The 24,614-nt window shown below is 41.0% G+C and overlaps 1 protein-coding gene across 1 annotated transcript in view; it reads right to left on the bottom strand.

The window, feature by feature from the left end:
- Positions 1-24,614, bottom strand: part of Dnah12 (dynein axonemal heavy chain 12) — a 127,066-nt gene that overhangs the window by 19,990 nt on the left and 82,462 nt on the right. The window contains exons 40-51 of the mRNA XM_055612309.1: positions 23,617-23,764; positions 22,251-22,396; positions 19,849-20,063; positions 18,824-19,016; positions 17,132-17,324; positions 14,058-14,230; positions 12,188-12,328; positions 9,963-10,121; positions 5,777-5,921; positions 2,063-2,213; positions 1,545-1,798; positions 1,207-1,347 (exon numbers count right to left, since the gene is read on the bottom strand). Coding sequence (XP_055468284.1) covers positions 1,207-1,347; positions 1,545-1,798; positions 2,063-2,213; positions 5,777-5,921; positions 9,963-10,121; positions 12,188-12,328; positions 14,058-14,230; positions 17,132-17,324; positions 18,824-19,016; positions 19,849-20,063; positions 22,251-22,396; positions 23,617-23,764 — 2,059 coding nt within the window. The remainder of the gene's footprint in view (positions 1-1,206; positions 1,348-1,544; positions 1,799-2,062; positions 2,214-5,776; positions 5,922-9,962; positions 10,122-12,187; positions 12,329-14,057; positions 14,231-17,131; positions 17,325-18,823; positions 19,017-19,848; positions 20,064-22,250; positions 22,397-23,616; positions 23,765-24,614) is intronic.

Below are 24,614 nucleotides of genomic sequence, written 5' to 3'. Positions count from 1 at the left end.
CTCTAGTCTGTCTCTTCAATAACTGTTTCCTTTGCTATGCAGAAGGCTTTTAATTTCATAATGTTTGAATCTTACTTCTTAATTGCTGACATTATTTCCTGAGTTACTGGAGTCCTATTTGGAAGTTTCTTGCCTGTGCCCATTTCTTTCTTTCTTTTTTTTTTTTTTTTCATTTTGCTTTTTTATTTTATTTTTAATTTTTATTTTTTTAATATTAGTTACAGTTTGTTAACTTTGTATCCCGTTCCCTCTTTCCTTCCCAATCCCACCGTCCCACCCTCATCTCCTCCCTGCCCTTTTCCAAGTCCACTGATAGGGGAGAACCTCCTCCCTTTTCATCTGACCCTGGTTTATCAGGTGTCTTCAGGATTGGCTGCAAAGTCCTCCTCTGTGGCCTAGCAGGGCTGCTCCTCCCCCAGGGGTGGGGGGAGGAAGTCAAAGAGTCCACCTTTGAGTTCATGTCAGAAACAGTCCCTGTTCCCCCTATTAGAGTACCCACTTCTGTGCCCATTTCTTATAATGTTTTCCCTACCTTTTTTCTCTGAGATTCTCAGTTTCAGGTCTTAAAATTTTTGATTCATTTGGAGTTGACTTTTGTGCAGGGTGAGAAGTGGGATCTAGTTTCACTCTAATGTGGTTTTCCCAATACCACTTGCTGGACAAGGTTTTATTCTGTAGCCCAGGCTAGCCTACAACTGCTTACATAATACAGTCTGGCCTCAAACTTGTAGCAATCCGCTTTCAGTCTCCTGAGTGCTGGCATGACAAGCATGAACCATGATGTCTGACTGAGATAGTTTTAGTTATACAATGAGAAACATAGTGTATGAAAACATTATCACTAGGATGCAAGCTCTTCAAAGGCACATTTCTCTGTATCTATGTTCTTCCTATTTTATATCTTGTACTTTGGAAAGTGCACAACACACATATTTGTTGAAGAATGATTAAATGATACAATCTAAAACACTTCTGGGCTTTAGCTTACAAATTCAATTACATTAACTTAAAATTATTTTCTTCAGTATCTACTATGTCATAAACAGAATATAGAACACTGGGAATAAAATGACAAACCAGAGAGAAACAATTTCTGCCACATTAGGAAATACACTCAGTATAGAATATAAACTAAATAAAAACCTTACATTAACATATTAATTACTATAAAAACAGAACTAGAGAGTGTTAAAAACTGGGCATTACCAGTTCTTTGCCATGGCATCCTCTGAAAAAATTAGGGTCAGAAATTGGATCAGAGAGATATGACTGGAGGAGATTTAGCCGAAGGCCCGTGGGAGGTTCGTTAGTCATTTTGACTCCATTCTGCAGAATTGTCACTGGAAACTAAGACAAAGCAAATGTAAAGTATTAGGCAAGATGACGACCTTGAGCCATAAAAATCTAAGCAAAAGTGGATTAGAAAGCAAGTATAGCAGCAGGTTATATGAAACTCTCTAAGCTTAATAATTTAAAACTCAGGAAATATCGTATAACAGACACCTAGTAAAGGTAGTAGGCTCTAGCATAAGAACTAAACATACTTTTGGAGATGGGTAGCTTGTGAGCCAAAGCCTGAAGTTTGGATTGCAGAGTTCAGGTGAAAAATCTTCACATATTTTTTCCAGTGTGGGCATCCAGGAGACAGCAAGGTGACAGTTCTGTAGACAAACCCAAGTTCCTTCTTCTACGGCCTCTTTAATCATTTTTGATGCAACTGGTCCCTGTCCTTGCCCCAGTGAAATAGCTTGAAATTTATTTCCAGACATGGCTTTATCATTTGCAAATTTCAGCAGGCCTACAAGGAGCATGAGTAAACAACACCACTTGTTACTCTGTTCCAACTTTCAGCGCCTGTGAAAGATTCTGGTTGCTTTTCCCTAAATATGAGATTTGTTAATGGATTTACAGTCCTATAACAATGTGTATTGAACAAACTATTTTAAGTTATGCTTAACTTAAAATATGCTGCCTATGCATGGTACATTTATATAGATGCAGGCAAAACATACACAGACAATAAAGTGTGTGTGTGTGCGTGTGTTACAGTACATATACTTACTGGCCATAGGATCTGCTCCCGGAGACAGCACAAAAATTAAGGGAATTGTACAATTTGAATCCAAATAACTCTTTGTCAGGTCAAATGGTGGAGGTTCTACAAATTTTTTTCCTAGCTTGTCAGTTACATAATTCGTTATAGCTGGGGTTATCTGGAAATAGAGAAGACACAGTCTTTTGAGAACAGTTACTGAAAAACAAACAAACAAAAACATTAGAATTTGAGCATAACCGCCAAAAGGCACACAATGAAGCACAGAAAATCATTAATTTCCCTAATATGTAAAAAAAATAATAATAATGTGTGAACTGATAGGACAGGAAAAACATTCCAAAGGAAAATGGACAAGGTAGATTATCTTACTGAAAAAGACATCCAAGTAAGGAAACATGTCTCCGGACTAGAGCGATGGCCCAGCAGCCGAGTGCTTGCATCTCTTGCAGTGGACCCGAGCTCTGTTTCCAACGCCCACTCCTGTCAGTTCACCACCATCTGTAGCCCTGGCTCTTCTGCTCTCTATGGGCACACACGACAGCATACTCTCTCTCTTCACACACACGCACACACACACACACACACACACACACACAGTCTTTATGGATCCTTAGAAATAAGATCTTTCCATTTAATATGGCAAAAACTGCACACGATCTCCCATCCTCGTCCCCTTTACGTAGCAAAACTCCAGCTATTTCTCAGCATTGCTTGTAGCTAACGGCACATGTGACTGTGTAAGTTAGAAATCCAGCCAGGTGAAGGGGTGCATGGCTGTGATCCCAGCACTCAGGGAGGCAGAGGCAGGTGGATTTCTGTGAGTTCGAGGCCAGCCTGGTCTACAATCAAGTTCAGGACAGCCAAGACTACACAGTGCTGCACCCTGTCTAGAAAAACAAAACAAAAAATACACAGGTATAAATTATCATTCTTATTTATTCTATTCCATGTATTTGTTTGTGTGTATCTGTCGTGGAGGTCAGAGGACAACTTGTGGGAACTGGTTCTCTCCTTCCACCATGTGGGCCCTGGAGCTCACACTCAGAGCACTGGGTATGGCAGTCAGTGCCCCGGCATTACTGAGTCATCTCATTAGCCCACAAGTCTTTATAGAAAGTTTTCTTCAACACCTTCTTTCCACCTTCAGCACACATACTGTTCACGAGGATGCTCCAGTCTTGCTGACTCAGGACTTTGCTAGGTGAGTAAAAGACTTTCTAGGTGATCTCGAAAGTAGAGCGACCGAGCAGGGCAACCCTCGAGGCAGGGATGGCAGTTCCAGAGCAAAATGGTCTCAAAATAAGAATAAGCAGGGCTAGAGAGATGGCTCAGCAGTTAAGAGCACTTTTCACCCTTGCAGAGTGAGTGGTTCCCAGCACTCACATGATGGCTCACAACCACTTGTAACTCCAGCTCCAAGGGATCTAACGCCCTCTTCTGCCCTCCATGGGCACCAGGCATGCACACAGTGTGCATACGTACATGCAGGCAACACACTCACTACATAAAATAAATCTCTAAAAGAAAGAAGGAAGAAGGAAGCAAACATACAAGTCGTTTGTCTTTGGGCTGTTGAGTAAGAAATTAACTTCTAAGCACCTGTATTTTTGGTGTCTTTTTTTATGGTGGGTTATTTTTTTAAATATTTATTTATTTATCTTTATTTTATGTACATTTAGTGTGAAGGTATCAGATCCCTTGAAATGGGCATTACAGACAGTTGTGAGCTGCCATGTGGGTGCTGGGAATTGAACCTGGATCCTTTGGAACAGCAGACTTTCTTAACCGCTCTTAACTGCTGAGCCATCTCTCCAGCCCCTTATGGTGGGTTATTTTATGCTCATTTATTATAAGAAAAATGTAACTTATAATAACACTTAGATCTAGTATTTTGCCTTTCACACTGCTATTTAAATAAGCAAAAGATTTCTTTTAAGGCCATGATACCCAAACATTTGGTCGAATAGTAGTCTACACTTTGTTGCTGAGACTAAAAAGTCTATGCTTTTCGGCTGAGACTAATATTTAAATCCACAGACTAAGCAAAGCTGGCTTCTTTCTGTGATGTAGTGTGAGCAGGTCCTGTAGCCAGTGTGGCGTTTCTAGAACGAAGGCAGTGTGTCTTCTCAGGCTGCCTTTGGCCTGAGCATCAGGTCAGTGCTTCCTCACTCTCAGCTCTCCCCAGCTCCCTGCTGACCTGCCAGCTTCTCCAACCCACTTGTAGAAATTGACTGACCATGTAGTACCTGCCGTGCGGCACTTTAAGTCCTAAAGATATACAGCAGATGTGGGCCCCCAAGGTCAAGAGTTCCCTAGTCCAGCTGGGAACCCTAACAAGTAAACAAGGAATTGTGTGTTCTAGCAGCGTACGGTCTATGGTGTATAGCTTCAGCTTTCAAAGCCTGAACACAAAGCAGTGACTCCATAAGAGGTTGGGCTACCTCCAGTGCCCTCCAGAGAGCCAATCTGCCAAGTGCAAATGGGTGTGGCCCAGATGCAAAGCAAGGGTCTTATCAGGTCAGTGTAGCAAAGTTTTTCATTCTTTAACACTTGGGCCAAAGATATCTGGGCACAGGGTCTTTTCTGAGACTGACACTGCACCAAGGACCATGTATGGAGATAACCTAGAACCTCTACTCGGATGTAGCCCGTGGTAGCTCAGTAACCAATTGGTTTCCCATAGTGAGGGGAACAAGGACTATTTCTAACAGGAACTCAATGACTGGCTCTTTGGCCTCCCCACCCCCGAAGGGAGGAGCAGTCCTGTTAGGCCACAGAGGAGGGCTTCGCAGCCAGTCCTGAAGATACCTGATAAAACAGGATCAGATGAAAGGGGAGGAGGTTCCCCCCTATCAGTGGACTTGGAAAGGGGCAGGGAGGAGATGAGGGAAGAAGGGTGGGATTGGGAGGGAATAAGGGAGTGGGATACAGAGTTAACAAAATGTAGCTAAAAAAAAAAAAAAAAAAAAAAAAAAAGAACTTAACACTTGGGACTGGATAGATGGCTCAGTGGTTAAAAGCACTGTCTGCTCTTTCAAAGGACTGGGGTTCAATTCCCAGCACCCACATGGCAGCTCACAACTGTCTGTCACTCCTGTTCCACTCTCACAGAGACATATATTCAGTCAAAGCACCAATGTACATGAAATAAAAATAAATTATTAAAAAAAGAACTTAACACTTAGCTTATATAGACATTGCACAGTATCAAAAAACATTTCCCTTTCTATCCTAATACTATATGATTTTCTACATTTAAATTTTAATCTATCTATCTATCTATCTATCTATCTATCTATCTATCTACCTACCTACCTACCTACCTACCTATCTATCAGGATTTTTGAAACAAGCTCTTACTCTGCAGCCTAGGCTAGCCTGGGACTCATAGTGGTCCTAGCGCCTCAGCCTCCTGAGTGCTGCAATCACATTTTCTATAAGCAATACCCAGAAAAATAAGGGCTTTTCCTTCCTTCTTCTTCCAACTCTGGCTAAAGCTGTAAAGAAAATAATCCATTTCCCTTTGCTTATTCCTGTCTCTAGGTTTTTAATACTAGGCACAGAGCAATTCTCACGTTCCAGTTACACTATTTTTTTTTTTTTTTCTGATTGAAAGGCCCATCGTGGACTATAGTACCATAATGCAGCATGAGGCTGTTGTGTTTAGGACTGATACTTCATAAACTACAGTTTATCTGCATTTTCAAACTTGTCTTTTACCTTATCAGGCCTTAAACACCGAAGAACTATTATTTTCTGTAGTTCATTCAGCGTCTTATCCATTGGCTCTGGAAATTTCATATTGTGCGGATCTTTGCTGTCGTAGATTTCCTGCCACTCCTCTATGTGTTGACAAAAATGCTCCCTAGGGAAAAAAAATATGTTTAATTTAGAAATGACTGAACAAGGGAAGAAGTAAGATGGTAGGGGGTCATGTCAAAGCCACTAGCACACAGGAGCTGTTCTGGATTCGGGGTGCCAGGGAATGCACTCGATCTAGGGACAGGTAGACAAAAGCTTCTGGCAGAGCAGGAGAAGACAAGAGAGAAGAAGCCAGGACCCTTGATTCAGACAACACAGCTCTAGTGAGAGTTATGGCATGGGGCTCCTGCAGCCTGCAGAACTCTGGCCCTGGTGATGACAGATTCATTGACTTTATCCAGCTGGGAGATCTTCCATGGCAGACGCACCGTGGTGTTATTTCAATCCTGAAAAGAAATGCCACTTTTTCTTGCTCTTTGAACATAAGAATTGCAACATCTTCACAAAAGAAGAGCATCATGGACAAAGAAATGGAAAGAGATAAACAGAAAATTAAAATAAGCAGGTTTTTTCCCCACTGTCATCCCCAATGACTGCCATTTAGCCCATAAACTCTGAGTAAAAAAGGCCTATGTTCAGAGCCCAGGTCCCTCTGCTCTGGCAAGTGGCCAGTTTAACCTCGGACACCAAACATGACCAGATTTCCACAAGAAGACACTCCAAGGATACCCTCAGCAATGCGTGTGACCTGAAGGTCTCCATGTCCAACACACACACACACACACACACACAGTGTCGACACCTCTAATTCATCAGCATGAAGCACATTCTGTGTTCTGGGTGCCCATATGCTAGTGGACTGGCCTGGAACATTTAAGCCAGGCGAGCCTTGAAGTTGACCCTGTTTCTTTAGTCTCTGCACTGCTAGCATCACAAGCATGTTCCATCGTGTCTCAAGATGCTGAATGTCTTACGTGAAGACACTTTAGCAAAGTTATTTCAGCTAAATGGTTAATTGGGAGCTTTTTTTTTTTTTTAAAGAAAAATTAATCTTGTCAAATTATTTTTCTGTCTCTTTTTCTAAAAAAGAAAGAAAAAAATTAAAAAAATGTGTCTGGGTGGGGTTGGAGGCTCCCCAGCTCAGGGCTAAAGATTGGCAAAATGGAAATAATTAAATGAAAGTATCTCCCTTCACTTAAGGAAAATGGATACTCAGGCCAGTGGCACTGTGTTTTGGTAGTTAGGCCTGGTTGAAGGAGCACACCCATCTAGAAGGCCAGCAGAGGTAGAAAGGTACAGGGAAACCTCTTTACAGGAAGCAGTCTCTACAGGATGGTTTAAACCTGCAGTCTGGAAGCATTACACTCATTAAACTTATCTTCCTGGCACGGTCTACCACAGCTTTCTGGGATTCTACCTTTATTATCATTTATGATCTCCTCAAGAGAAGACGGATCTTTAAAATGGGATGCTGAGGTGATTTTTGGAGACTGGCTCCTGTATCCAACTTGGTTCTTGTCCCATCCTTCTGTGAGAACAGAGTAGGTAGGTAGCAAAGAGTACTAATGGTGAGGCTACTGCTAACTCCGGATTAAAAGCCTTAAAACAGAATAGGGCAACTGAAAACAGATTGCCATTGGGATTTAAATGAAATGGGCTTGAACTCTCCGTGGCAGGAGGCCATTGCAGGTCTGAGAAGTGAAACCAAGAGCGGACTCAAGAGCGAGCCGCAGCGCTGGGAGAGTGCTGCCGCCTCGCAGGCTTCCAGAGCAGCAGGTCTTAGACTCACGGGGTTTGAACATCTGGAGGCTGCAAAGTTCCCGTGGAATGAATTACCATCCAAGTCTGAATCCTGGTGCCTTAGAGGCTGACACAGGAACAGGTCCCCTTTGCCTGCGGTAGAAGATGAGTCTGGGGGCCAGCTCAAGTGACCTGTTGTCCCAGTACAGAGGCCACAAGCATAGGCAGTCTTCTCTATCCACTTACCTTGGCCTGTCCTCCGAAGCCCAAGCTCACAGACTGCCAGCAAGGTGACTGAATGTGGACATGAAGTGAAGAAAATAGGTCCAATCAGGAAGAGAGGTTGAACCCAGTGGGAGAGGGGAAGCATCTGAGCTCACCAGATGCTCATTGTCAGGTCCTCTCCAGTCCACTCCGCAATACTTAGCTTGTTAAAAAGGTGCTGTCCCCTCCAGGTCTTTCTATCTCCCCCTTCTCGCATAAGATTCACTCTGCACAAAGTTTGGCTAAGAGTCTCAGCCTCTGCTTTAATTCCCTGCTGGGAAGAGTCTTTCAGAGGTCCTCTGTGGCAGGCTCCTGTCCTGATCCCTGTTTTCTCCCTCTTCCAATGTCCATTCGTATGTTTTTTGACTATTTAAGAATAAAATGAACATACATGTTGTTCTCATATAGTATGCTTAAATGGTTTTAAATGTTTTCATAATATCTTGAATTTGTTTCAACAGAAAAAAAAAGTTACTGTTGGTTCTGGTCGCCACGACGCAGCTCTCAGGTTGCCTGCTGTTTCTCACTTCCTTCATCTAGGGGGTTTCATGCAGCTGAAGGGTTTCGTTGTTGCTGTTTGCTTCTAGCAGTTGCTGCCACTGAGTTAACAGCTATCAGCAGCCCACTCTTTGGCTCCTTTGCCCAGTAGTCTTGAGCTCTCTGAGTTCTGTCAGAGGCTGTCAGGAGCTCCATGTGGGTGGGGAGGACACTCACCTGTGATATTACCTTCCAGAATGTACAGTACAACAGATTGTGTTTCTATTTTTGGTGACTTAAACGTTAGCTTCAAGGATACAGGGTTAAATAAGCCTGGCTTTGGCTTCTTATAAGGCAAGAGCTAGAATATGTGAGATGTTTATGAAAAAGACCCTTCCTTAGAAACTGGTTGAGAAAAGGTATTGACTCCCCGCCTGGGCCCCAAGGTGACTATGTCACAATAAACATGTTGCTGATCTCTTTTACTTTGGGCCACCGAGCTACTTCCGCAGGTCTTCATGTGAGTAACTCAAGCAGTGTATGTCTAACCTGCCTCAACCCCTTCAAGGCTGAAGGCACAGAGTTGGGTTACAGTTCTAAACCTGCAGTCACCTTTGGGGCCAGGAAGAACAGAACCTCAGAAAATGAACTCCTGCTTCCCCAGAGGAGGACCAGGCTGCACGTCTAAACAGAAGTAATCATTCATCTCTCAGAACCATTTCTCAAGATTATTTTGGACCACTTTGCAAGAGTGGAGCAATGATCAAGAAGACACACTGGACCCGAGACGAGAACAGGAGATAGGAACTGGTCAGGTTAGTTTAGGACTGTGACCTTGTTTCCCATGCTTGGTTGGAAGCTAGAAAAAACCTTTGCTTCTGTTCTGGTCAGAGGCTTTGGTTTCTTATCTTCTGTTGTCCTAAATGAGCACGCCTGTCTGGAAACTGCGTGTGAGGACTTGGACTGAGCAGCCCATCTCCCCAAGCCTCACCCCAGTTTCTTCTATGCGCCCAATAAAACCCTCCCATGCTAGTCACTCACTAGCAACCTGTTCCCCAGGATCTGCTCTCGCTGCTCAGGAGCTCTGCTTTCTTTCCTTAGGCTCCTACCTATGAGCTATGCTAAAACTTCTAAAGCTCATCCTTCTGGGGTTCAAGGGCTTCATTTTTTAAGTTTCCAAGACAGGAACCTGGAGCCATGGACTCAGTGGAAATCTGTGAGATTATGCACCCCAACTCTTGAGTTAGAGCCTTCCTGAGGCTAGGTCCTCTGCCACACTCAGAGACCCCTCTTTTCGACCTTAAGGACCTTACTTTTCCAGCATCACTAGGACTAATTGATCACTCATACATCTTGCCCTAATTTGTCCCCTATAGACATAAGTCACATGCCAGTGCTCTGAATATGGACTTGGGGAGGAGTTCACTGGACCCCTTTGTTTCTCTTCCTGGTGTGGCCATGCTTCTTTGTCTCTTTCATTGATGTCTTGGGACTACACGGCTGCAGGAAGCATGGTTTCGCATGTGAAGTGTTACATTATGCGAGGATCCTGTCTTTCTACTAACCAATAAACTAGAAAAAAATTTAAAATTTTTTTTGTAAATTTTAAGTTACAAATTTAACATTATTATTCAACATCCAGTCACCAAATGTATACAATTACCTGAGTCCTTGGAAGACAGGAAGTTCACTTGCTCGACAAATCTCCTCCCAGCTTTTGTCCTGCAGCCAGTCTGGATCAGGGTTTTTTTCAGCACTCTTAAGACTCACTCCTCCAGTTAAAAGAAACATCAGTTCCTGGTATTCAATCTCTTTCTTGGCCCTGTGTTCCCAAACAACAGCTGTTGTAAACTGTTGACGTTAATGGGACGCCGTCAGCTCCTACATCAGAGCCTGGATGGAGTAGCTCAGATTGTACTCAGCCTCACACAGAATGAAACAACTGTTGTGGAAACTGCAATAGCCAGTGAGGAATGCAGCCACTAAGAAACAGATGAGGTGGCTCATATGTTGCCTTAGCTCTCTGCCCAGTGACACTTCCCTGATGCAGGTGTAAAAGTCAAAGCTGGGCGGTGTTGTTGAGACAAGGAGGCAGACGGGAGGAGGGCTTGTCCAGGGCAGAAGGGAGACGCAGCAGGCACTGCTGACAGTGGCTGAGGGGCTCTGCCACGCAGGGGCCCTGCTCAGGTAAAGCTCACTTTTTATTCATGTGCACTGGTATGTATGGCTGTGTGAGGTTATCAGAACTAGAGTTTCAGGCAGTTGTGAGCTGCCATGTGGGGGCTGGGAACTGAACCTGAGTCCTTCGGAAGAGCAGACAGTGCTCTTAACCACTGAGCCATCTCTACACCGCCCCCCAACTCTTTATCTGTGCTACAGAGAAGAATTTCTGGGTAAGCCGAGTGAAGCAAGGTCAACAGATTTACAAAGGAGAGATAAAGCAGGGTCAAAGGCAAAGAAAATGAAGGGCACTGGAATGGAAAAGGAGTGTGTCTCTCTGACCCTCTGAGATACTTTCTTGGAATCACAAAAAAGGCTGCTTAGACTTTGAGTACATGAGAAACATCTTAACTTTCTCTGTGCCCCTTAGGACCTAGGATTTTACTGTAACAGCTGTAATCCCATCTAAGGCACAAAGGGACTACCCTAAGATCTGATTTACTGAAAACAAGACCCTTTGAGATATAACTTCAGGCCTCAACAAACCTCTGTATCTGGCTGCTGTGAAGATTTCTAAGTGTAACTCTCTTGGGCAGCCCATACGCACACGTGTGTGCGGCTTCTTACTACCCTTGGTGCCTGTCTCACTTTCTTTTACTTCCTGTGTTTAAAATCTATGTTAAAAATCTCTTTTAATAAACTCCAACTCTGCTTCACACTGGCTCATCCTGAAGCTCCTGCAGTGAAGCCAAGGATCAAGGCTCTGGCTTTACCTCACTGAAAACTCAGGCTGCTGGGGACAGCATGGAGCGACATCTCTATCCCAGCGCTGCTGAAAGAAACATGAGACTGTGCGTACTTACATACAAGTGGCAGAAAGAAGGGGAGGGGAGGGACAGGAGGGGAGGGGAGGGGAACAGGGAGGAGAAGGGGCAGGGTACCTTCAAGTATAATAAGAGAGAAGTGCTTACGTATTTACAGTGGACAGAACATTTTTGTGTTTTGAAGTGATGGGAACAACTCAAATCTTCACCAAAAGTGGAACAGATAAACTGTAATGTGTTCTTACAATAGAATGCTACAGAACAGCTAATGAGAACAAATGATAGCTTCCCGAAAGAATCTTTTTAAACTTATGTTGAAGGGCTAACAAGATGGTTCAGTGGATAAAGACACTTGCTGCCAAGCCTGATGACATGAGTGTATTCCCTAGGTCGCAATTGATGGAAGCAGACAATGAACTCCGCATGCTGCCTTCACACACACACACACACACACACACACACACACACACACACAAATAAACAAAGTAATAAAAAGTTCAGATGGTGAGAGAAAGCAGACAGAGTACCTACATTTGGATCCTTTTTTGTATAAAAGCAAAATAAATGGCAACACTGGAGACGAGAGTAGCAGTCCCCTTTGGAGAGAGCAGAGGGTGGAGCACAACAGATTCCGGGACGACGGCAAAGTTTTCCCTCCAACTTCGCCTTTGTAAGAGTCGACTGAGCTCTCTACTACATTTTGTGAACTTTTGTGTAATAGATAAACTTTAAAAGTTAAAAACAAGCACCAGAACATCAATATTATCGTGGAGACCATCGTAACATGGAAAATAATGAATTAAACCAAGCACGGCACTACACCATTCTCTAGGAAGCCATTTGGAGGGTCCCTGTCCAAGGTGAGTTTTTAAAGTAAGCGGGTGGAGGAAGTGCCGTCACTTACAGGAGAAGGTTAGCACATAGCAAAAAGGAGAAGAGCAGCTTGTCCTTCTCGAACAACGATCGGCATATGTTACAGTATAAATTGTACGTGAAGTGATCATTTAAATATCGCAGGCGTTTCTCCAAAATTTTGGATTTGTTACTAAAAGGTCAAGAAAAGAAAAATATGTTGTCAATCAAAAATAGGACAAGTAAGTGGCCTGGGTTATCCTCTAATATGTTCTACACTTATTAAAGTCCTCATCACTAGAAACATCAGAAGTCACATACAAATGTAAAACCCGCCAATGAGTTCTAATCCAAACCATCACTGAAACACATAAATGACATTTTCCCAATTCTTTACCTTGACCCTCCTCCATCATGAGCACAGAGTAAATTCAGGCTCTAAGTCACAACTGGGGACTCTTAGGGATTTTAATTATTCAGGAGACATTGTTCTATCAAGAGGTGACATAGAAAGAAATTTCTTGAAGTACAGATGTGGGTCGCAAGTCATACTTTAATTTTACTTAAATATAGAAATTACTAAATAGAAGACATTGTTCTCAACACTTTGAAAAATCTCACTTAATTCTCAAGACAACCAGAGGAGATAAGTACAGTTATTATTTATGTTTTATACAGAAGGAAACTGAGGCCATTATAAAGGTGCTGGCTTTTCTATAGTCCTGAGCTGGTAGGAGGTAAAACAGATGGAATGACGTCAAGACCCGTATACATTCACTATGGTCGTTCACTGGATGGCTTTAGAACCATGACGTAAGACAGCCCCTAGGAAAGTCTGTGAGGGATTTTTATAGCTGAGGGCATTTGAAATGGGGAGCATCAGCCCATGGGCTGGAGGAGGAAGGGAACTGAGCAGCTGTGTCCATACAACAGGACTAGCTACCTTCTACCCTCCCACCGTGTCGCCCCCAGCATGATGGACTCCAAACTATGAGCCAAAATAAATGCTTCCTTCCTTCCTTCCTTTCTTTTATTTTCTTTCTTTTTCTTTTTTTTTTTTTTCTTGGTTTTTCAAGACAGGGTTTCTCTGTGTAGCCTTGGCTGTCCTGGACTCATTTTATAGACCAGACTGGCCATTCATTCACAGAGATCCACCTGCCTCTGCCCCCCTGAGTGCTGGGATTAAAGGTGAATGCTTCTTTTTCTTAAATTGACTTTTTTTAGGTATTTTGTTCTAGCAACAAGGAAAGAAGCTAACATACTTATTAATCCTCTAAAGTGAAAATACCTAGCACAAAATATAAATGTGGTACAGCCTTTTAGACACTTCAGAGCTGGAGAAAGAGACATTAGAATAGTCCCATCCTCCCTCCCCCTTCTCCACCCTTGCCCCTCCCCCAGTCCACTGATAAGGGAGGTCTTCCTCCCCTTCCTTCTGATCCTAGTCTATCAGGTCTCATCAGGAGTCGCTGCATTGTCTTCCTCTGTGGCCTGGTAAGGCTGCTCCCCCCTCAAGGGGAGGTGATCAAAGAGTAGGCCAATCAGTTCATGTCAGAGACAGTCCCTGTTCCCATTACTATGGAACCCACTTGGGCACTGAATTGCCAGGGACTACATCTGTGCAGGGGTTCTAGGTTATCTCATGAATGGTCCTTGGTTGGAGTATGAGTCTCAGGAAAGACCCCTGTGCCCAGCCCAGACTTTTTGGAGCTGTTGCTGTCCTTGTGGAGCTCCTGTCCTCTGCAGGTCTTAGCTGTCTTTCTTTCTTTTTTTTTTTTCTTTCATTTTTTTCACTTTCTTATACTTAATGTTCTACAGTAAAATACTAGAGAAGTAAGTACAAACAATAATTAGATTTTTTAATGGAAAGGATGGTGAAAAGCCCAAACTAAGGAAATGGATGAAACTAGAAAGCTGCTTACCTATCATGAATAGAGTTGATATAAAGGTTCACAAACCAGATGAGAGAGTATTGGTACATGGGATCAATGTTAGCCAGGTCTGCAATGCTAAAGAACAACACTGATGAATGTTTAGCAATGGGTCTATAGCCTTCTCGGGATTCTGCTATTTTGAGTTCTGTTTTTTCTGCAACCTGTTAGAAGGGAAGAATCAAGATAAATGAATAGGAGTGTCTTAATCATACATTTTTCCTATAATGAATTTTATATATAGTTGAAAAGCCCTTAACTCAACGACAAATTATATGAACTTAATATAAGCACATTCTACAAGAGGAGTTTCTAGCTAAAAACTAGAAAGCAAGAAAGGAAAAATGGAAGAATTACAGAGGAAGGAAGAGGAAGGTGAGAAGCCGGAAAAAGAAGAGGAAAAAGAAAAACTTTACACTATAGATTAACAGCGTGGTTACCCACTGACCACTACTTTCTTATCTGAGGAATACGAGTCTTCGGTTGTTTACTTTCTTTTGCCTTAATAAGGTGGGACATTGAAACAGAGAGCACTGTGTGCACATCCATGTTGGAGCATTACCATGTGTTCCCCAGCGCAGTGTGAGCCCCAGTTAGCAAGCAGCAGACAGTTTTATAGACATTGACAATGCTTTTCTCCACTAGTCTCTCTATATGTTTAACCTCTTTACAGTTAATGATGCTAGATATTCTAGGGTTGAATATCTATTCAACCCTGGAAGAAGAAGAAAGGAGGAGGAGGAGAAGGGTAGGAGGAAGGAGGAAGAAGGAAGAAGAAGCAGCAGCAGCAGAAGAAGTAGAAGGAGAAGGAGGAGGAGGAAGAGGAGAAGGAGAAGAAGAAAAAGAAGGAGGAGGAAGAGGAGGAGGGGGAAGAAGAAGGAAGAAGAAGAAACATCCCTAAGATAGTAGCTCCTCACTTGACAACCCAATCCGCTAGGCTGAAATTCACTCTATGGGGAAACATTTAGAACACTACCCCAGCCAACTTTCCCTATTTTGCTGTTTGTTTCCTATCCACCAATTGCTGAGTGGGTGTGCCTGTGCAGCCTTCATTGCACACAATAATTCCATTTGTAACTATATACTGTCAGGTGGTGTGATTTGACTAGACCCAGGAGAAAATAATGGAAAGTGTCCTGAGAGAATTGAAGCTTTAAGCGCCTCAGAATTTTAGTCAGGTGGTACTTGTAATAAGCGCTAACAGATAATGGAAATTTTTCTTTATATTGTTTTCTACCTGTTAGATAAATGTATAAAGAAACAGGGACAGGAGTTTAAAATAAGAAACTGATTCTTGAGCTGGGCATGGTGGCGTACATCTGGAATTCCAGTATTCAGAAAGGCAGAGGCAGGCCGATCTCCTGGTCTACAAAGCCAGTCCAGGACAGCCAAGGCTACACACACACACACACACACACACACACACACACACGAGATTATATTAATCACTAATCATTTTTCCACTGTGCCCCCTTCCAGTCTGGCTCCACTCTGGGACAAATGTTTAAGAGGTTTAGTTTTCTAACAATGTGTTATTGATAAAGATTCTTTCAAGTGTTTGCTCCCTTATTTTACACTTTTGAAGAACCAAAAAAAAAAAAAAAAGATAGTGTCTTACAGAAATACTCTACAGCAGCCAGCATCTGAGATCGTGTGTGTGAGACACACACACACACACACACACACACACACAGAGAGACAGACAGAGAAACTGATATCTGATTCTTTAATAGAAGGACCACACAGCCCCAGTGAGAGAAGAGACAACATGGAAATTCAGGGCTCCTGTTATCCTCCAGTCCTTGATATAATGCATAACATGGGCAGTTTTATCCCAGCAACAAAGTAAAGTAGGATGTTTCTCCTCTCTGATAACTAGTTTGGTGTGGGGACAATGTGAAGGCCATCAGAGTTTCCTGGGCTCTGATGAACAAGAGCTGGGGAGACACACCACTCAGCATCTCAGTCATGAAGCTGCTCTTGCAGAGAGCCTGAGTTCAGTTTCCAAGACCCAGATAGCAGCTCCAAACCATCTCATCACCTGAGTTCCGGGGAATCTCCCGCCTCAGCAGGCAACAGGCAGCGCACAGACACATGCAGACAGAACACTCAAACGCATATAAACAGAAAAATGTATCTTAAAAACCCTTAAAATCATTACAAATACTTTTAAAGGAAAGAAGAAGGAAAAACAAATGTTTTAAAGGGCAGGCCTTGGACTGAGATGGTGAGGTGGTGAGGTGGTAAAAGCACTTCCTGACAACCTGAGTTTCTTCTCCAGAACACATATAAAAGCCAGATGAGGCAGCTCTGTAATCCCAGAACTTCTATGACAAAATGGGAGGCAGAGACAGGACAGTAAGCAGAAAACAAGAAAGATTTGGCTTCAGTGGGGCAGAAGGAGAGAACCAACTCCCAGAAGCTGGCCTCTGACTTTCACATATGCGCCACTGGGTACCCTTTCACGCCCTGCCTCACAAACAAATAAAAACTTCGGGGTGGGGTGTAGTGGGGTGATGTGCAATAAAAATAGCACCTGCCTGTTTGATGAATCTGGAATGTATTATTGGTTGTAGACCACCTGAATCTTTCCTCCACCTGGCACTTATGTCTCCTCTCTCTTCCTCCTCCCCCCTATCTCCCTTCCTCCTTCCCTCCCCTCCAATAAGCACATGGATGACAAGCTGATGTCAGAACATCCCCTATTGGTTCTAAGAACCACGTATTACTCAGCCATTCGGAACTTATCTCCGCACACCTCAAAGTCCAACCACTAACTGAGGTAAGACAACTTTCAGAGTTCAGTTTCTAGATAAAGAGTTAACTAAAATGTAAAAAACCTGCCTTGACTATGCTGCATGCTTAGCTGGTGACTTTATTTCTACTGTGTATAGCTAAAGTATAGATTGAACTAAATTTAGAGATATTCAACAGTAAGATATTGTCTTCTGCATTTAGCATTGGTTTTTAAGTTTTCATACTTTATCAATTTTCCTTTTCTTGAAAACCCACTCTAGCATTTCCGAATGCTAGAATCCAAACATTTCTAGGAGTCTTTATTTTACCTGCTGTTTCTTTGTTATCTCATTAGACATTATTTTGGCAGAGTCTAAGACTTTTATTGCACTTTCATCTTCCAAAATGTTCCCTTCTGAAGATGATAATGTCTCTAAAATTCTTGTCTCTATGTCTTTTAGCTGCTTCTTGTTAGCTGCAGACTGAAGAATAAGAACATTTCGCTCCTCCTCTAATTCTGGTCTGAAAAAGATAGAAACATTTACTGTAAATCTGTAGCATTTAATTTAACTTTATCTAAATATTATGCATACAATTTTGTGAATATTTGAATTATTATATAGATGTATACGAAACTAACCAATTTTACTATGGTAAGGGGAAATAATTGCATGCTGAGATGGTTAGTTTTAGAGGTTAATGTGGTGTAATCTAAAATTGCCTGGGAAGGCAATCTCAGTGAGGGTTATCTAGCTAGGCTGACTACATGCCTGGCCCCTCAATATGGAAAGGAGAGAGGGAGCGAGTGTTGGCATGTGTGTGTCTATTGCTCTCTACTTCTCATAGCACATGGCGTGTGACCAGTTCTCTCACGCTCCTGCTCTGTGACTTCTCTGCTAAGGAGGACTATAAACTGGAACTGTGGTTGGAAGAAACCCTTTCTCCCCAACTTCCTTTTGTCAACATATTTGATCACAGCAAATAAGAAAATAAGAAGGCTCATACAAATATAGATTTGAGAAATTTAAGGAAAGAAAATGTCATTGACATACTTAAACTGTGACAACAACTCTCAGAATGTTAGATTAATCCTTGTGGCATAGCTGGTCACATACAGGAAAAGTTAAAAAAAAAAGATTTCAAATAGATTTCTTATCAGTTCATTGGCTTTGTCATCAATAACTCAGAAGGAGGACTGGTCTTACTAGCTTTTGAAGTGAAAGGCAAAATTGGCATTAAGCATTAACAAGCAAAAATTGGATGAAACTTCAAAATAAAATCATCTGTTATAGAGAATGTAATGACATAGGTCTTGTTTATATTTAGTAACAAAGTTTTATATAATGTGATTTTCCTCAACAGAGCACTTAGTAACATCATAGTAAGCTTTAATGAGAATCAATTATTTTCTTCCAAAATAATTTCTTTCTCGTAGCTTTTCTGGCTATTGTTGTTTTTTTCTCATTTGAAAAAGTAGTGTATGTTAGTAATAGAAAAATACAAAAGAAACAAACAATAAAAGTATAAAAATGATCTTTGCTCTTACATCCTAAGTAAAATAACGGCTAATATTCAAGTATAGTCTATCTTAATCTTCTTTCTTTTTTCATTTTGAACACAAAGAGGTTCATTTATCAATTTTTAAGTACAATATTACTTATCCTCACATGTAGATATAAAGCTATTTTTAGGCTCTATCTCAAACAGTTTATGAATTTCACACTCTGCATAGAAGTTCTGAATACATTTCTGATTCTGCCTATGGTCTGTACTAATATGAACACAGTTTCTAGCTCAGTGTGAGAGAAGTCACAATGTGCATTCTGATCTCATCACCCAAAATAAAAGACCAATACAACATGACTTGGTTTAGAAGTTAGTACTTTAGAGGGCTATATAATTGCTTAACTTATAATGTACAAAATATAAAATTTAGTAATTTCAAAATAGTCACAAAACAAAAATACTAATGGCCTACAGATATTCTCTAAACTGTCTGAAGCATCTAAAAAAATACGTACCTTTCCTTTGCAACAACAATGCCTAGTAATTGATCTTCAAGCCCTTCTGGAGTTATCATGAAATTGAGCAAAGACACTTTTGTAGCTAGTTCTGGCATGTAGTGTGGATTTCTCAGTTTTGTGGTTATATAAAATTTAAAATCAAAAGAATATTCAATAATGACTTCACCAAGTCGAATGCAATCAATACCACCTATATTTCAGGAAAAATTGAAGACAACATGAGCCAAAATTACTTAGCCTCTCTTCCTATGTGCTTCTAAAGCCTTATCTGAGTTATAAGCAAAGAGTCCCAAGTAATTTAAAATAGAAAACAGACGTGACAAAGTCACTGATGCAGAGACAAGTAAGCAATTATACAGTAGGACTCATTCTGAAGCAACATGAGACACTGTGTCTGGTTGTCAGGAAACATGCCTTTAGTTCCAGCACTCAGGAGGCAGAGGCAGGTGGATCTTTTTGAATTCAAAGCCATCTGCGTCTACAGAGGGAGTTCCAGAACAGCTGGGACTATACAGAGAAAACAGAAACAAAAAACAGAAAACAAAATATTGAGGGATTTTCTATCAAATTTTAACTGTGATTCCATTTTTTTTTTTTTTTTTTTTTTTATGATTAAAGCTCACCAGAGTATCAGAGCCTGACAGAGATAAATGCTCATCAGCAGGAAGATACATAGTGGGTGATGTTTGTCAGGGTTCAACTCTGGCCACATTCTTGTTATTATTCATAATTAATGGACTTTGTGAGGTCAATGATCACAAGAGAAGGGGATTTCAGACTGGCCTCAACTGCCCCGTGCTCTCAACAGCACTAGAATCCAGGGAGTAGTAAACAGGCAAAGAAGACGAGGCACAGTACGTATCCTAGGATGCCTGATCAAGGTTCACTCCTGAAAGCTTGCTCCAGATTATTTCCATACACAGCAATTACACGGGAGTTCTAAGTCGTTATCATTAGTATTATATTTATATATTATTTTTCTTTCATGCCCCCCAAATAATCCAATTATCTTTTAGTTCTACCTTGTTTAAAAGTTTGTCTAAGTAGCAAAGGTTCCAAAGAGGGATCCAGATCCTCCCCGACATTCTCCAGAAGAAGAGGAGTTCCAAACTGTATGCAGTTTTCCAGGGTCCGCATGTAGTCTGTGTCCGACAGCTTAATAACATTAAGCTGATTGTCTTTCTCAGAGTTTTTGATCCACTTATTGGCTTGACCCTGGGGGTCAATCATTAAAGGCCTGGAAATAAAGAAGACAGTCCCAAGAGGAACAGATAAATGGTGCAATTTCTTAAAAATCTATGCAATTAAAGTAAATGTTGTCCTCAATTATTACAAATGCAAAGTATTTTACGTGAAGATTTATTTTCAGTAGGGGGTAGCAGCGCATCTCTGTAATCCCAGCACTTGGGGAGACAGAGGCAGGTGGATCTCTGTGATTTCAAGGCCAGCGTAGTCTACAATGCAAGTCCAGGACAGCCAAGGCTACACAGAGAAACCCTGTCTCTTAAAAATAAAAAACAAATAAAAAAGATTTGTCTTCATAAAAGTTTTATGATTATATATGTATATGTATGAGACAATGACAACCAAAGAAAAGGTCATGAATGTGCCAGGGCGGGAGCAAAAGAGGAGTTGGAGTGGGGAATGAGGGTAGAAGTTGTATAAATAAAGTATTCATGCATGCAAGTCTCAAAATATTAAAAATGTACATTTAAAAAAGTGTTCTTGGCTAAACCCAGTGGCCACAAAGCAAAAACAAAGGACCCTGAAAATACAAGGGGAACTGGTGGGAGGAAGTTTGGGGAAGGACTAATTAGAGGTGCCGGGATAAGAGAGGGCAAAAGGAGGAATGTGACCAGAATATATTGCATACACGTATGAAGTTCTCAAAAGAACAACTTAATTTAAAAAAGAATTTTATTCTTTCAAATGAGAAAGTTCAACCTCACATTGGCAAAAATCCCAAGATTCTAAAGTTGCATCAGTATCGGAGGAACTAGAAATTTGTGAACCTGTGACCTGTGCTCTTTTCAACATAACACTATCACCACAGAGATTTTAATCCACAGCATCTATTAACACAATGTGAAAAAATAATGGTACAAAACATTTGTTAAAAGTTTATAATAAAAAAACAAACCAGCTTATAAATGATTTTTACCAGTTTATGAGTAAAACTATATAGAGTGAGTGCCCAGGTTAAGTCAGGTTAAAAACATGCAGGCAAACACTCATGTACATAAAATAAATAAATATATTTTTAAAAGAATATATATGTAATTAGACAAGAACAGAACAGTGGTTATGCAGCCTGGGTCTTGCTGGAGGGTAGAGGCCAGAGAAGGAAATAGTAAATGGGCATTACAGTCAACTTGAATATGAGGAATAATTTCCAATATCTGGGCTATTGTTCTCTTTTGAAAAAGTCTCTTCTGTGATTATTCAGCCACTCAAGCCAATTTTCAGTCTTTCCATGGGACCATTTCTTTTTTAAAAAATATTTTTATTTTTTATTTATTTAACATTATTTTATGTGCATTAGTGTGAAGATGTCAGATCCCTTGGAATTGACATTACAGATAGTTGTGAGCTGCCATGTTGATGCTAGGAATTGAACCTGGATCCTTTGGAAGAGTAGACAGTGCTCTTAACCACTAAGCCATCTCTCTAGCCCCCATGGGACCATTTCTAAAGTATGTCATGATTATACTCTTGAGTTCTCACATTCAGCTGACACTACTCTAAAGGGACACCCTCACAACATCATAATTTAGGCATAATTATTGCCCCACTTTATATATAGGGAAATTGGGGCAAGAATGATTTATAAATCTTTAATTTGGTAAGATAACTGAATAAATGGTGGAATCATAAACACTGATGTATTTATACAATAGATTACAACCCTCCCTGAAACAAAGTACCCATATATGGAGTAACATGGATGAATCTCAAAACAGTTATGCTGCGAGGAAGATGTCTCATATGTATGTCAAGAAATAGATATGATGTTCTCTAAGAGGAATAAGTACTCTATGTTGAGAAGTAATTTCCTGGCGTGGGATGAGAGCAGGAAAAGAATGTAAAGAGACTATCCAGAAGGTAGCCTTGCTCTACATCGTGATGGAGACAAGTTTGAGTGTATTGGTGTATACTTTTTTGAACTAATCAAGTGGTACATTTGTCTAAACCAAAAATACACAAACTAATAGTGATCTTTAGTCAACAATGTGCATAATGAAGTGGTTAAGGGGAAACACATGTCTGCAGCTCATCTGCAAACACATTTAGAAAGATGGATTTGTGATTAAGCAGCAAATAGGACACAGTGATAACTGCAGAATCTGGCACTTATAGAAGTCTTTCAGCTTTTATATATGCTGGAAGTCTTTCAGATAAAACAGAAGGAAGCTTTGCTCCTTACCATCGCCTAGAATTATTAACAATCACACCATTGTCTATGGAGAATGCATCTGTTGGTAGCCCAGCAATATTCCAAGCTCTAATTTTTACTGGATCTCCCAAAGTTTTGCTCAATGAGAACTCTTCAGAACATGGTATTTTTTTCTCCTGTAAGAAATAAACAAAACTCTGATATTTTCTTTCATCATATTAATTGAATAGTCTTTAAGTTAAAATAGATATTTAATTGCCATAACTAAGGATCAGGAATTGAAACTTAGACTTTAGGAGTATTTTACTAGTAAAAGAAGAAGCAGAGAGCGAGAGAGAAAGACAGAGACAGATACACAGACTTACACAGGGAGAAACAAAAAGGGACTTTCCATATTTTTAGTGTTCTTCCTTTTGCTGTCCTCATTGGCATCATATTTTTCAAAATATACTTTGAATGTTATAAAAAACAAAACTTACTCAGCAATTAAAAACAGGGAAGTCATGAAATTTGCAGGCAAATGGTGGGAAAAGATCATCCTGAGTGAGGTGACCCAGAAGCAGAAAGACACACATGGTATATACTAACTTACCAGTGGGTATTAGACATTTAATATAGGATAATCATACTAAAATCTGTACACCCAAAGAACCTAATCAAGAAGGAGGACTCTGGGTAAGATGCTCAATCCTCACTCAGAAAGGCAAATGAGACGGACATCAGAAGAGGGAGAAAACAGGGAAGAGGATAGAAACCTACCACAGAGGGCCTCTGAAAGACTCTACCCAGCACTGTATCAAAGCAGATGCTGAGACTCATAACCAAACTTTGGGCAGAGTGTAGGGAATCTTATGAAAGAAGGGGGAGATAGAAAGACCTGGAGGGGACTGGAGCTCCACAAGGAGAGCAATAGAAGCAAAAAATCTGAGCACAGTCTCTTTTCTGAGACTGATACTCCAAACAAGGACCATGCATGGAGGTAACCTAGAAACCCTGCTCAGATGTAGCCCATGGCAGCTCAGTCTCCAAGTGGGTTCTCTAGTAAGGGGAACAGGGACTGTCTCTGACATAAACTCAGTGGCTGGCTATTTGATCACCTCCCCCTGAGGGGGGAATCAGCCTTACCAGGCCACAGAGGGAGACAATGCAGCCAGTCCTGATGAGAACTGATAGACTAGGGTCAGACGGAAGGGGAAGAGGACCTCCCCTATTAGCGGACTGGGAGAGGGGCATAGGAGAAGAAGAGGGAGTGAGGGTGAGTTTGGGAGGGCATGAGGGAGGGGCCTACAGCTGGGATACAAAGTGAATAAACTATAATTAATATAAAAATAAATTAAAAGAAAAAACTTACTAAAAGTTCTAAAACAAAACTTATTAAAAGTTATTAATCTCATACCTTGCATAACATGCTCCAATCTTCTGTACATTCTTGTCGAAATCCAGATGTGAAAGCACCAAGGTAAGCTATTACACCTGCTGATACTAAGACATCACCAGTTAAGTTTTCATATGTTATTTGAAGGTCATTTGCAGCTTGAGACCATCTGTAAAACAAGCCAAAGGCAAAACCGATTAACAACAGACAATTGCATGGAGAGGGCTGGCTGGGAGGGCTGGCTCAGTGGTTAAGATCACCGCTGCTCTTTTAAAGGACTGGGCTTCAGTTTGCAGCGCCCACGTGGTGGCTCACAACTGTCTGGAACTATGGTTCAGGGATCCAACACCCTGCTATGGACTCCACAGGCGCTCGGCATGTATATAGTGCACAGACATGCATGTAGGCCAGCAGTCATATCCATAAAATTAAAACAATAAAAAAATTGCAAAGGCCTTTTTGTCCAAATCCTGTAAGAAAAAGCTGTGCAATGTTGGGCTTCTCTATAAAATGAAGAGGGTGGATCCCTTCTAGCTCTATTGTGTTGCATTATATGAATTTCTACGTATTAGAGCAGTAGGTATGTCTTGTAGGACTCAGCCTTTCCAAAAATGACAACCCTAACATTTTTGCTTCATAATCTTCTCTAGGATGATTTGGTCCCACTGTCTGTTTCAGTATTTATTCTAGATAGTAAGAACCAGAAACATTTGTAGTTCATTTCAGAAATGCTGTCTTGAATCAAGACTATTTGATATACCTTAAGCTGAAAAGTTGAAATCCTGTAGATTAAGTCAATAGTTTTTCTCTTCAACAAAACCATTACTAGAAGTTATTCCAAAATCATCTGACCTGGACTAAATTACTGTATCATGTTAGTCATTGAATAAACATTATCAGTAATGAAATAGCTGATTGTCCAGTCCAATTTGAAAATACATAGAAAACTGGAAAAGAATTGCATACCTAACAACAGATAGCACTTAGAAAAAAGACTGTAACACACTGTATTTTTTTTT

This window comes from Psammomys obesus, unplaced genomic scaffold (genome assembly GCF_907164565.1).
Source record: "Psammomys obesus unplaced genomic scaffold, mPsaObe1.curated_primary_1811, whole genome shotgun sequence".
Taxonomy (NCBI): Eukaryota; Metazoa; Chordata; class Mammalia; order Rodentia; family Muridae; genus Psammomys; species Psammomys obesus.
This window is presented reverse-complemented; position numbering and strand designations above follow the sequence as displayed.